The 14820-nt window shown below is 37.8% G+C and overlaps 1 protein-coding gene across 2 annotated transcripts in view; it reads right to left on the bottom strand.

Moving 5' to 3' along the window:
- LOC128860929 (nuclear hormone receptor FTZ-F1) overlaps nt 1-14820 on the bottom strand; it is a 158960-nt gene that overhangs the window by 37903 nt on the left and 106237 nt on the right. Inside the window, exon 3 of one of the 2 annotated variants that reach the window (XM_054098727.1) lies at nt 6650-7126. In XM_054098727.1, coding sequence (XP_053954702.1) covers nt 6650-7126 — 477 coding nt within the window. Of the gene's footprint in view, nt 1-6649; nt 14013-14820 lie in introns of those variants that run through there. The other variant, XM_054098728.1, reaches the window with a different exon arrangement.

Here is a 14820-nt window from a genome sequence, read left to right as displayed (position 1 = left end):
AATAAATCACATTTTAGCATTGGTTACGTTCGAATCATGGCATACTACTCGTGGCATGCATTTCGCTTTTCACTCTTGCATCGTGATAACTGAAAGGCAGCAGGACCTAAGAGGCTCTTAGTGGTATGCAAAGATCATAAGATCTCAACGGTATTAGATGTAAATATAATATTATGAACCGCAATAGCAACACGTAATTTTCAAGGTCAGCGCACAGCGACGCATATTATCGTAAATTTTCTTATAAGTGGACACTGAATTATGCATAGGAACAGCCCACTAAGTACTTGCACACCACTTGCGCAGCACTTGCTCATTCAAATTAGTTAAGAATTGCAGCAGTATGACAGGTGAAGGAAATGTTTATAATATAGCGGTACCATAGTTGAGGTATAGTTGAGGTACCAGTCTGGCACTCCCAAAGTGGCACTCCTCCTTAGTGCAGGCACCGTTTTGATATCATTAGAGACCTCCAACAGGCAAATATACAGAGCCAGCCAGGGTTGTTGATGTAATGGAGAAGATTGATGGGTTGGCGCATACTGTGGAAGAAAGGAGCACCCAGTGACCATAATCTTCCAGCTCCCAAACACAGACATTTATAGAGAAAGTGCTCAATTGTCTCCTTCTCTGAAATAGGTAGGGCAATTCCCCTTTCAAGTCAAGAGATGCCGATGATGAGGGTAGAGGTAGAATTTGTTTGAAATTTTGTTATTCCACCAAAATTTCGGCTTCAGACGCCTTAAAAATGTTGCAGACAACCTATGGGGACTTTGCTCTATCGCGTGCACGTGTTTTCCAAACAATGGCGCTCCCGGGAGGAGCCGAAACCCAAAAAACCACACCAAAGTCGCTCAAATTTTAAGGTTATGCTGACTATTTTTTTCGATTACGAAGGTGTGGTGCACTCGGAGTTCCTTCCGCAAGGCCGATCGGTTAACGCTGAATATTATTTAGACATTTTAAAGCGTTTGCGCGAGAACATTCGTCTTAAAAGGAAGGAATTGTGGGACAACAAGTCATGGTTCTTGCATCACGATAATGCACCAGCTCACATATCACGCCTTGTTCGCGATCATTTGAACAAAAATAATGTTAATATCGTTCCGCAAGCACCGTATTCGCCTGATGTAGCTCCATGTGACCTTTTCCTGTTTCCCAAGCTCAAGTTGCCGCTCCGTGGAAAACATTTTGAGACAATTGATGTCATAAAAGAGAATTCGCAGAAGGAACTGAAATCCATGCCGAAATCGGCCTTCCAGAAATGCTATGATGATTGGAAAAAACTTTGGCATATGTGTATCGCCTCCAATGGTGATTACTTTGAAGGAGATAAAATAAAAATTGAACAATAATTAACCGTTTGTGTTTTATTAAATCAGTCTCGTTCATATTTGAGCAGAAGGTACCTTTCGAAATCTTTCCGCTAATAGAAGCAAATAGTTTTCAAAATCAAAGTTGATGAAATGAGTTAAACCCTTCAATCTTCGTTGACCTAGGATATGGGCAGATAGTACCAAAGAGAGAGGGATTTTAGATGAATAAGTTAAAGCGGCCGTCATAGCCGAATGTGTTGGCGCGTGACTACCATTCAAGTTCGTATCTCCGGTCATGAAACACCAGACGATAGAACGTTTTTTCTAATAGCTGTCGCCTCTCGGCAGGCAATGGCAAACCTCCGGGTGTATTTCTGTCATGTAAAAGCTCCTCATAAAGAATCATCTGCCGTACGCAGTCGGCTTACAACTGTAGGTCCCTCCGTTCTACTCAAATTTGACCTATTATTTTTCAACTAACTGTATAAGGAAAGTATTTTCGTCAAAAAAGGCGACCCTGTTTTTCAAAATTATCAGTAGCTTTCATAACAAAACTGTCCTGACTGCCAAAATGATAAAGAAGACAAAAACAAAAAAACTAAAGATAATAGCAACGAATGCAGCAAAAATGCCAAAACTTATTAACCGCAAAGCAAAATCAACTAAAAGTGAGCCAACAATAAAATTATATAAAAAAGAAAACAAAATCAGTAGTTCGAGATACCTAACTCTCAATTAAGGAAACATATTTTGATTTCAACAACAACAAAAAACAGAGCACTAAAGTGAAACAAAAAAATATGTATTTCAATATATATATTGTACATACATAACTACACATTTATGCATACAAATGCAAAAACATGCATATATTCGTACGTATAAAAAATGTTAAAGTGTTGGCAATATCAAAATGACAGCACATAACCGCACAAAAAGCAGCTTTAAAATACACCACACATACACACATGCACACATATAGAGTATACGCAGTGAAGTAGCGGTGCGAAGGGTCTGCGAAATAGCCCCAAAATATTCAAAGTACAGCAGGAATAAAGTTAAAGTCGGCGTGCTGCTGCGTCGCACTGCTGGAAATAATTGCGAGCATGTGAGTGTGTGTGAATGGGTGACGAACGCATACGAGTATATGTATGGCAAAAAAAAATTAACCAAAAAACGTGCATGTGCATGTACGTCAATATGTATGTATGTACATATAGAAATGGAAGTATTCTCGTCGCACAGCCAGTTACGATAAAGTGGTAACAGCGCCACTGGCCGCAGCGGCGAGCGCCGCCTTTACACATTTTTTGCCTTAATTTGTTTGTTTCGCTTCGTGTCTTGGGATAGGTCGGGCGCTGCTGTTGTCTTCCGCAACACCAAATATGTATGTATGTATGTACCCAAAATCCACCCACTCGCTTTCCCTCCACACCAGCTGTTTCACGTTGAAGCCTCTGGTGGACGAGAACAGTACTACGGTGCTCATTTCTTTGTTTGTATTTTTATTTTTTGTCTCCTCTTTCTTTAGCTCCCTCCTTATTGTTGTCGCCTGACATTCTCGCTTGCCGTGGTTCTATAGTAATTACTTTTCGCTGTGCTGCTGCAATCGGCGCTCGCTCGTTTACGTTGCTAACGGATACTTCTTTTGCCTCCCTTTCGATGCGTATTTCGAAACGTGCATATTTACCGATTAGCGCATATAAATTGATATTCATTTTTTGGCTGTAAGTATTTTTACATGTCTTCAAAGCGTTCTGCGATTCATTTGCTTATTCACAATATTTAAAATATTGTGGAAGGTACGAAAAATAAGAAAGTGAAATGGAATGAAGGAGCGTGAAACATGTTACTCACATCTCAACATGCACACTCTGCAGGCCATATAACGCGGCAGCAAATAAATATGAAAAATTCTCATAAATTATTTTATTTCATTCTATTTTACGGTTACCGTCACATTCACAGTGTTAAATTACACTATGTCATGTAAAATGTATTGCTACGAAATAAGCGTCATATTGTCGGCTCTAGTGAGAGCGCTAATCGATAAGCGAGTATATGTATGCACTCGCATACAGACATTCGTCCAACCAAACCCACTACTACCGTCACCACTCCACATTAAACCCTTACCAGCCTAAACGCGTGCGATGAAAACACTCACAAATTCTTGGTAATCTAGCGGGTAACTCGTATGTGCCTGTGACTGGTGCAGTAGTTTGAGTTTTGTGTAAGGTTAGTAGTAAAAATTCCTTCCGCAATCGCCTCCTCCTTTTAACTCCTCTGGTTTTTCGTTTTTTCGTTTCACATTCAGTTAAGAAGACCAACAACGAACGCGCGAAGACAAAATATCGATTAAATGCTCCTATTTAGGTACCCATCTAACAGCCTAATAAATACTAGAGGGGGATTATAAATACGGTTGTTAATCACTACAAACTAATGGGATATGATTTATTTAGCAAAATGTTATGAATAAGAAAGAATAAGCGAAATTCGTGTTGAATAATGATGCAACATACAAAATGTATCTTTGCTTAAAATAAAATGGAAGGGGAAAAAATGGTATCCTTCCTTAAAATGGAAGGGAAAAGAAATGCTTCTACGGGGTGGCCTGAAAATGAGCAGCCAGCAAACAGAATAGTTTATTGTATGAACCCATAATTGAGAGATAAAAAAGTTCCCGCAAATCACGGTGCAAGTACTCGGTTGTTGGAGAATTTGATTTCTTGTCATTGAATCAGTTGTTGAGTTGACGTAATTTTAGAGTTTTAATTACAAACAAGGCCTCAAGGTTAAGTCAGGTTAGGTTAGAGTAGTTTACGATTCTGTGATTGTGAAGACAGCACCATGTGCAGAATGTAGAGGTGTGGCAAACTTCAGACCGCTAATCGGCTCACAGCGATTGATAAAGAATCAACTGATTTGCTGACGTAACCGGAGTTATGACAGCGGTTTATTTACGAAAAACACAGATTGTATTGGTGTTATACGAGAAAATTCAAAGCACCCACTCCGTATTTTACTTTGTTGCTGTCTGAAAAACGACTGATTGAGCGAAAGCGAGAATACGTGAAAAATGAGTGGGCAGAATTTTGCTGCCGAGTCCCCGGTGACGTGGCAGCCGAAACTACTCTCACAAGACCAAACCTTCTTTCTAATCTAACATTCTTCGTAGAGGGTACAACTTAGGCTGGAGGTTCATTTTGATGCCACAATGTTTGGTATCCGGCTTCACCTTCCAATTCCCCATGCGGCGAAAGCACTTCGTCTCTATAAAATGCAATAAAATAGAGATTCTTTCAAAAGTGACGCCTAAATGTCAGCAGTGAATAAATTCCTAGAACGCACCTTTTTTTATACCATCTTGGACATTTGTCAAGTAGACGGTTGAACAATTTTACACGATAAAACAACGCGCTAAAATTATTCAAACTAATTACGAAAATGTTCGATCTTTAAGATCAACGTATCGCAAAATTCGTAATTTTTTTAAACAAAGTTAGAACACATCCCTTGTAAATGTCCTGCACTGAGTAGAAAACCTCGGTAGTATTGCCGTGCCTCCATATAAATTATGGAACAATAAACCCCGGAATGTGCTAAAGTTTTTAAAAACCCTTAAAATATAGGATACCTCAGCAGGCTTTTCGCAAAAGATCTCTTTTGATCGCAATAGATTTCTTCACACCCCAAATCGGATAAAAGACTTGGCTAAACGAACAACAAAGGATGCATGTGCCGACTTTATTCTATATATGTATATTTGCGCAAATGTATTTAAAAAAGCGCTAATTTTTTCGTTTTTGGAGACCTAATTGGCCTGTTCGTTATAACAATGCTGCTTAGTATAAACTCTTCGAAGAGTAAGTTAAATTCTGCGATACCTGTATTGTGAATTAATGTGAAACTTGGTTGAGATCTTACAGTGCACTCTCGAAGCACTTTCCCAGTAATTATAAAAAAAAATTACCAGTCGTGATTTGATTGAAGCTTGCATAATAACAAGACCGATTTTGACAAGTTTTTTTCTACATGAGAGGTGAGCGTAGCTCAGTTGTCTTCAAACATCGGGGACATCATAAGTCCTTCTAGGTTTAAACTCTGGTATGAGCTCCTAAAATCAGGTGTAACTGAAGTCTAAAACCAAAACTAAATAAGTATTTGACTAATATCTACAGCCAGTATGACAGCCAAAAATTAATCGCACTGAATCGAGCTTTCCTCCAAAAAACAAGCAGTGTAACAAAAGACAAACAAAAAGTAATAGGTCTATTTATAAGTTCGTGCGGTTTTACAACAGATGGCGTAACTTGATTATTATTCCATCGATCCACATTTCCAAACATTCATTGGAGAGCTACTGTCGTAAGGCACAAACGTCAGTATAAGTTTTTTATTTGAAGCGTAAACAACAATATTTTTACCACACTTGAAAATGTCGAATTTCGTGCCAAATAATGTGTTTTTGGGGGGATTTCTTCTTCATTATTTTAATATAAAGAAAAGATGGGAAAAAGTAGTAGTAAGCGATGGACAATATTTTGAATATTAAATTTGTAACCATTTTACGTCAATAAAGTTTCAAATTTCGAAAAAAACCGCACGAACTTATTCATAGTCCTATTAATTTTCCTTAAAGGAAGTGCATCTACTAAGGAATTGGTAGAGGCGGAAGTACCGGCCCATGCGGTCTACGAAAATGTGAAAAAATTGGCCAGGGTTTGGTTCAAAGGACGAACATCTTTTTCGGCGAGATGTTCAATTGCAATGGCTTTTATATAAATCGTAAAGTGCAAAAGAGTAACAAAGTTCCTTCTCGGACCATACATCCCATTCTGTGTGTATAAAAAAAACTCATACTTCAAATTGGACTCCTAATACTCTTACCAGTAGACGCATTCGCTGCTCTTCAAATTTAGTGCATTGCATTACTGGCGATCAGATTTATGTCCTTGTTATCAATGGCATTCGGTTTAACATTAGGACCTACTCTAACTCAGGGAAGAAAATTCATATGCTTCCAAGAACTTGCATTCTAGCAGCATTTCTCAAAAGTTTACAAAGAATGCTTTATGATGAAATTAATGAACTCACCACAACAGATAGAACTTTTGAACTCCATTTTATAGTGAGGCTACCCTTATTTTTGTAAAATAAATAGTTAACTTAGTGTAGGCTAATAAAACATATGCGCTTTCAGTTCTGCCTGATTAGTCCGCATGCCTCACTTAGCAAAAAATGTCAGTCTCAAATGCATTCTTATGACATAAAATATTTACATAAAATAACATTAAAAAAGTTGTAAGGAAAAGTAAATTTTCACTCACCTTCAAGTTTCATGCCAACCTCGAGGCATTTCTGGAATCTGCAGTAGGGGCACCGCTTTCGTTGCGTCTTGTCGATGTGACAGGAACGCTCTGCGACGCATGTGTACACCTTCTTGTTCTGCACGGTGCGTTTGAAGAAACCTTTGCACGATTCACACGTCAGCAGCCCGTAGTGATAGCCACTCACCTTATCACCACAAACGGGGCATAACTCTTCGAAGAGATGTTTGAAATCGATGCCTTCGCCGGAACCACCCGCGCTTGCGCTGGTGCCGCCTGTCGATATGCCCATGTGGCCACTCGATGTGGCGGGTGGCAGGAGTGTCATATAACCGCCAGCAGCATTTGGATTACTGCCATTGAGTACTACAACATTGGCAGCATTGCTGCTGGCGCTACTACCCCCACCAGCGCCACATCCACCACCACCGCCGCTAACGCTTTGCTGCGAATGCGACGACGTATTGTCTTGATAACCTGCCGGGAATACGTATTGTGAATCAAAATTATAAATATACGAATATGGGAAGCTGGGATTGTTGGAATTGTTGGGAATATTCTGTTGTGGCTGAAGCTGCGCCTGCTGCTGTTGTGTTTGGTAGTGATGTTGCTGATGATGTTGTTGTTGCTGCTGCTGCTGCTGTTGCTGTTGCTGCTGGTGATGATGATGATGATGGGTATTGCCCGAATTAGCCGAGCCACCATCACTGGTGCCACTGCCCGTGTTACCCCCACTTGCAGTGCTCAAATGCAGCGCATAAGTGCTGTAATCAGCCTCGGCGCTGTTCAGCGCATTCGCATCTGCATTGACACGATTGGAGGCGGCACTTGAATTAGCATTTGTTTGGCCATTATTAGGACCGCCTGTGCCGCCCAAAGCCGGACTGGACGACTGTTGTGGATCCAGCTGCATTGTGAATGGTGACATATTGAGCGACGATATGAACGACGCCGTTGCTTGTTGTTGTTCCATTTCTAATAACATTTTTTACGCCCTACTATTATTGCACTATTGAACGCGTCGTCCAGGGCACACAACACATTTATGTAGATCCAAACGAATGCAAAACGAATTGCAAAACGACAAGAAAGTTGGCCGCCGACCGCTGCCGACGACGACAATGACAGTGTAACAAATGCGACTGCGAGTGTGCACACGCGCTTCACGAGAAAGATACTTCCAACCAGGCAGTAAATAAGTAACTGAATAGCAGCGCAGCAGGATACAAATAATAATTCGCGATAATTTGGATAATTGCTGCTGACACTACGCCGTTGCCGATTTGCTACGAGATGTAATGTCTTTGCTTACTGGACGGAAATTCTATGCGTAAGAAATCTGTAAGCAAATGCGCGCTAGAGTGCACTAAGGCTGCCTAGCAGGTAGATGAAATTTGCGTTTCGAGTAGTGTACGAGTTTAGGTAATTTAGTAACTAAATTGGGTGCGTATGTTTGTATGTATGCTTTTGTTTGGGTAGAGCATGGCGAATAGCTGTAGAGATAATAAAGGCAACACGCCCTGTAAATGTAGCTACAGGGCTGGTGTAGTCAAAAAAAAGGTACGTGAGCGTAGGAGCGCGCGGGCTAACGTGTCCTCTGACTGTGCGCCTACTGCGAATGTATCACTGCAGTTATAGTGATGACAATGTTTTGACGTTCGATGTTTGGAAATAATTTACGATACGCAAATTAACAAGTTGCTAACATACACACGAACACACAAAATACACACGCACTGTTGATTGGGAATTTCCTCCGTAAGAGCAGACCCTTTCTGTTTTTACTTTAATTTTGTTGTATTTATTTGTCTGTTTTTAGTAATACAATGCACCTTTCTTGGGCCTTTATTTTGGGTATGATGCTTTTTTTATTTCCGTTTCGCTTATTGGCTTACGCTTCTTGATGTTTTCAGAGAACAATAGTTTGCTTGTCACTTTATTGTCATGGGCTCACGTATTACTTGCTTGTAGTTGTTGTAATGCTTGTTAACAGCACTACGTGCTTGTTATATGTATGTAGATACTTCACACTTTACAGAAACAAAAAGGAAAAAGTAAAAATATTATATTTATCTGACAAAATACCAACAATAAAATTTTCGTTGTAAAACTAGGTTTTGGCGTTTTTACCAAAATTTTGCTTTAATTCGAAGACATGCCATGCGTTGCAGTTAGTTTGCGTTATACAATTTCATTATTTTATTTTTATATTTATTTATGTATTTAAACTTTTTTGTTTTAAATTCGAAATGTTTAATTAATATGCATATATACATATACATATGTATATATATTTTGTTTTCCTTTAAATTTCGCTTTCTTTTGGTGGTGCTGTTGAGGTGTATTGGTTGATTGATTGATTTCTAATATGTATGCATATGCACGTACATATGTACGTTGTTTGTGGTAGCGCGCAGACTGTTGTCCTTTGTAAGCAGTGCTACTGCCTTTTTCATTGAGACAGCCAAGCTAGTTGTTTAAACTGTATCTCCTGCTGGCATTTATTTTAGAAATATGTATGTATGTACATATATACCCTTGCTTGCTTTGTTTGGCTTTTATTGCTTCTTCGCTTTTGTATGCACGAAATTGCATCAATTTTCGCGCTGCACTGCTTGGTTGTAACAGCAATTGATTCTCATATCCTTTTGAACTGTTTTCCTTTTTCTTCACACGAAATGCACGCAAATTACGTTTACCCGTCTCTATACACACATATCTATGTGTATGTACAATATATTTTACTATTTTATCTTTGAATTAGTATAAGTTGCTGCTAATAAACGCTAAGTGCTATAATTGCGGTATACACACACACACTTGCATATGCATTCATAAACAACTATAATATAATATACTATATTTATATGCAGGTACTTAAATTTTTCGATTTTTCATCACTAATTCTCACTGCTGGTTTTTTCGTGTTTTTCTTGCTTTTTGTTGTTTTGTTGTTGTATTTGTACAATCTATATACTGTTTGCCTTACGTTTGGGCCTGTAGGGCAGTAGTGTGCTTACAGGTGGGAGGAGAAGGAGCAGCGGTAAATCCAAGAGAGAGAGAGGTTTAATCACATATACTTATTACACATGCACGTATGTATGCGTTGCATGTAATATTCTTATAGCTGAAATCAGCAGCGCGTCCTTTTATTATTGCTTTATGGTTTTTACACTTTTATGCGCTACTATTTAGTTGCCTCACTTGGGGTATTTTTGTTTTTATTGTTGTAGCGCAAAATATTGTATATGTGTGTATGCGCTGCTTGTTTTGGAGTTATTTCTGCGCTTGCTACGTCTATGTTCATTTGCTTTTATGTTTGTTTTGCATTGAGATTGCACTTGAATTACAGAGGAGGCACACATAGAGTTGCACTTTTTGTTTTTGTTTCCTTTTTAATGAGGGATAAATGGTTTACATTGAGGTTGCACTTGTTTTACAATTTTTACAATGGCATAGTTACTTTTTTGCCACGATTTTTTTTTTCTTTTTTTGAGGATATTTCTTGAGGATTGTTGCAAAGGAGGCAGGTGAGTAAAAATTTTGTACACGGTTTTAGTTCGTTTGTGTTTTTTTTTTCTAAATTTTTTATACTTCTTTGTGTTTGTCAAAATTTGTTTATTTATCTAACAACGCTAGAGTGGGCGCGTTCTTCACACACAACACCCACACAATGCTTAGGCTTATCACTCTTGCTGTAGCTTGCTTTTGACTTTATTCCACAATTTTTCGCAGTATTGGTTTCAAGAATTCATAATTTCTATAAATCTTAAACAATTTACTATCCATTTCGAGTTTTTTATAATTTTTTTTTTTTTTTTTTTTGCAATTCACAAAATTGTTATTGACAATAGGTTTGCACTTTTACTGCAGTTACTATTTGTGAATGAAGCGCTGCGACCCATTTTGTTGGTGGGCTCGCAAATCAAAACAACTTGCAACAACACGCATACATACACATGCGAGGCACAAAAAATGGAAAATTGACGTTAACCAATTGCCGAAAAACAAACGAAACGACGTATATCAACAAAAGTCAGCAAACACACGATCCTCGACTTTCGGCGGGTGCTTAGACGCGGAGTTACGTTCGTGGCAAAGTCTAGATATTGCACAATTTGCGTTGAAACGCTTAGAAGTTTTAGTTGTAAATATTTTCAATTGATTTATTTTTTATTTTTCTTATTTTTGTATTTAAACTCCAACCATGGCTGTTGTAATGATTGGAGGTTGCTGCTATTGGTGCTTCTAAAAGCGCAATCTAGGTACTTGCAAGCTGCTGTTGCAGATATTGCAAAACTGCACTAACTGCCACAGTGTGTTTAGTTGGTTGCTTGGTCGGCGGCGGTTTGCTTATATGCTTGTTCAGTTATTGGATTCATTAGTGGCTTGTTTCGTTTTTGTTTTTACTATTGTTGAGCACTGGTGGCTGATCGCTTGGCTATGCCACGGACTTAACTGCTTCCGCTGCTTGTAGGTGCTGTGGTATTAATGCTATTTTTTGTTTTTTTTTTTAATTTATTCTGGTTTGCTGGAGAATTTTGAAGTGTTTCGCTTTTTGGTTAATTTGCTGCTGTTGTTATTTTTATGCTTTCTTGTAAGTTCTGACTTTATTTGGCGCTTGAATGTGTTAAATTGATTATTTTTTTGCAATTAAGTTATTTTATGGAAAGTGCACACAACCACTCATACAAGGAACATAATCCACGGTGCTGTTCTTGTACTAGCAGAAGCGACACTTTTGGCAATAAAGTTATTGTAGAATGAATTAAGAATTTTTTAGATTTTTAGTACTCATTTTTCAGTTGGGTTTTGTTACTTAATAGACTTATTGATATTAATTTTTTTTTTTGTTCTTTTGTAATCTATTGATTTTTAACAAATAATTAATTTTTGGCTCATATTTCGTGTATTTTCATCTTATATTATTTTATGTCGCATGAAAATTTTTTCCGTTCATATTCCTAAAATTGGTTTTTTCACCAAAAATGCGTATCCTTTACCATTAGCTGACTTTATTTCTTTCTTAAATAATTGTATTTAAAATGTTATTATTTTTAGAGGCTCATTTTAATATTTATTTACAAATATTTCCCATTATTTTTTTTCAAACACTTGAATATTGTATTGTTGAGGCAGGTAAGAAGCTGACACTGTGTTATTGTTGTTGTATTGTATTCATATTTTCTGTGTTGTGTGTTTTTTTTTATTCTTTACTACGGATGCTCAGAAGAAATTTTTACCGAAAACACGACCAACATCAACCGCGAATCTCGATTGACTAAACTCAAGCAAAAGCAAACGCTAGGATTCACGCAGTACTCCGTGCGTTGTGCGCTACCTCACAGCTACACAATTGAAGCTATAGTCGTCGTCGCCGTTGCCGTCGCCGTCGGCGTCGTCTTGTTCGTCATTGTCGCAATCATCGTCATCGTTAGCAACGTCGCCGTCGTTGTATGCGTCGCCGCCTCCATCTACATGACTAGTGTATGTATAGGTATAGTATGTACTTTTTCGCTCTCGTAAAACTACTACTAGCCGACTTAACGAAGTACATATTGCACACGAATAGCGCTAACAGCGCTGTTAGCTTTTGAGCATCAATGCTAACTTCACTGCTGCTGCGCTACTGCAAGTCGTTGCAATTTTTAGCAGTATTCATATTGCAACTATTGTACGGTACGTTCGTCTCTGCCATAACTAGAGTTCGCTTTTGTGGCCCCACCGCCCCTTCAGCACCAACGACAGTGTGTATGTGAGTGCTTATTCTGCTCTCTCAATGCTCCAAATAAAAAGTACAACTACTCAAAAATACAAAAATTTGCCATAATATAAGGCACATACATTTTTACATATGCACATAAATAGATGTATATATATATATGTATGTACTTATGTTCATGGACTTGTAAGTTGGCGTATTCATACAAAGTTATATTCAATAATATATTTACGTAAACTTGTATATATGTACATAGCTTGATCACCAATTGCAAGCGTATGTTCCCATGGAAACTCATACATTATCATAATGCTGGCCATATGAGCACAGAGCTTTTAATGGAGCTGCGCCAACCATAAAACAGCACACGAGTATCCCCCAACATATTTATGTAGATATACAGTATTTTTGTATGGATTTGTATTAAGAGCATATACATATGTACGCATGTGGGTAGAAACAGCCACTCAAAACAAATGCATGGAAACACTGAGTTTCAAAAAAAAGTAACTAAGCTAGAAGTTTGAATAAAATTATTAAAAACTCAAAAGGAAATGTGTATTAAAACGTTGGCTTCCAAAGCAGCACTGATGATCACACCAACAATTTTAGAGACCCCAAATGTTTTAAATGCAAATAGATTTTCGTCATGACCATATACATATCTACATTTTGGTCAGCTCCCTTGGCAAAATACCCAAAAGTACTTGCTCATTTTTCATTTCTCGCGTCAAATAAAAAGCCGTTTTGTTTTCTTGTTAACTTTTTGTAAAATCAGGTTAACAACGGAAAAAATCTTTGCTACTTTCGTATATTGTTATGGAAATTCCTTGGGCTAGTGCTTTTTTTTAATTATTGCATCTATATATGTTTTTTTTTATATTTTTGTCCCTTCTTTTCTTCCATTGCTGTCCCCCAGACGCATTTTTGCCCAGTGAAGTGTTCTGACAATTGGTTATAACACAGTTAGGTTAGGTTATGGTGGTACGGTGTGTACGACCAACTCACTTAGACCTTACAGGTCCGTTGTGATGCTACTGTGCAACAGGAGAACCTTAAACCCAAACCATTTTGTGGAGTATCTAAAACCTGCTCTGATTTTAGCTAAGGCTGAACAATTTCAGAGGAAGTTTTTCTCTCTCAACTGTTCTTCATCTTCCTCATCTCTACAACTTCCACAATATTCAAGAGAGAATACTCATAGTCTCAGGGAATGCCTGCCAAATAACCAATGACCGGTTCTCTCCATGACCTATTGGCCTCTTGGATAATGTGGTTTTTATTAATTTGCTCGTGGCCATTGGTATCCCAATGGTAATTCTATCACTAGCAGTTGAAGAGTTGTACCTTTCCTGGCTAGCTCATCGGCTGACATGGCTGCTTGTGGCTTAAATAAATTTATTCAAATGGAACATTGAATAAGCTCAACAAGATTTCGTGCACTTTGGCCTTTGATTTTCCATTGGAAATATTCAAAACAAGCTTTCCATTTATCGCTCAATAAATTTTGAAAATAGGTCTAAATATGTACATATAATTGTTACAAATAGTGTTAGTACTGTTATCATAAATTCCTAGAGTTCCAAGTTGGAGCATAGGGCCACAGTTCTATGTAGCCTCTAGGAAACCTTATTTATCTAAATTTAACAAATACATAAATAAATTCATTCAAGTCGCCTATCAGTTTTTTACCGGTACATTTTTCCACAAATGACAGAAATTTTGGACGTTTTCAAAATAAATTTCCCAAAATAAACTAAAAACAATTTTTCAAATTTGTGATTTTCATTTTGAAATTCGTAATTTTCCAAACCTACTTCCTAAACACGTTGTTTTTCTTTTGAAACGCAGTGTAATTTCCGGACTCTACGTAAAAAACAATACATTCACTCTCAATTAAAGGGCTGTGCTGTCTATATATGAGTAAGCAAACAGAAATTAGTACACCACAACAGCAAAAGAACACACAGTACCGTTTCGAACTGAAGTTAAATCAGTCAGCAGCAAAGGTAAACACGAGAGAAACATGAGCAAACTCTATACCCTACATACATATGCGGGAAAAAGCCAAAAGTGGAAATTGGTTCTAGCTGTTACTAGAGCGATACACAGTTATGCGGCGCAAGTGTGGGGATTTCAGACGTTCGAAGAATTTGTCAAATTCAAGTATTTTTTAAAGAAAATTTTTCATCTACCCACAAATACGCGATCTTATTGTATTTTCTTAGAAACTGGCATGCTAATTGTCATTTATATATGTACATTACATCTTCACCTTAGGTACATTTTAAAACATTACTTGATTGGGACGCTACAAGATTGCCACACAAACTTTCGAAAGTTCTCATAGAGAGAAACATCTTTTCGCCAAAAGCAGTTCAAAGTACAGAGAATATTGAGTGAGTGGAGCTTTGAAATTCGAAGTAGAGAAAAAGTGGAACGCAAACAT

Source organism: Anastrepha ludens, chromosome 4, assembly GCF_028408465.1.
Source record: "Anastrepha ludens isolate Willacy chromosome 4, idAnaLude1.1, whole genome shotgun sequence".
Classification (NCBI taxonomy): domain Eukaryota; kingdom Metazoa; phylum Arthropoda; class Insecta; order Diptera; family Tephritidae; genus Anastrepha; species Anastrepha ludens.
The sequence above is the reverse complement of the archived record's forward strand: the minus strand, read 5'-3'. Positions and strand labels throughout refer to the sequence as shown.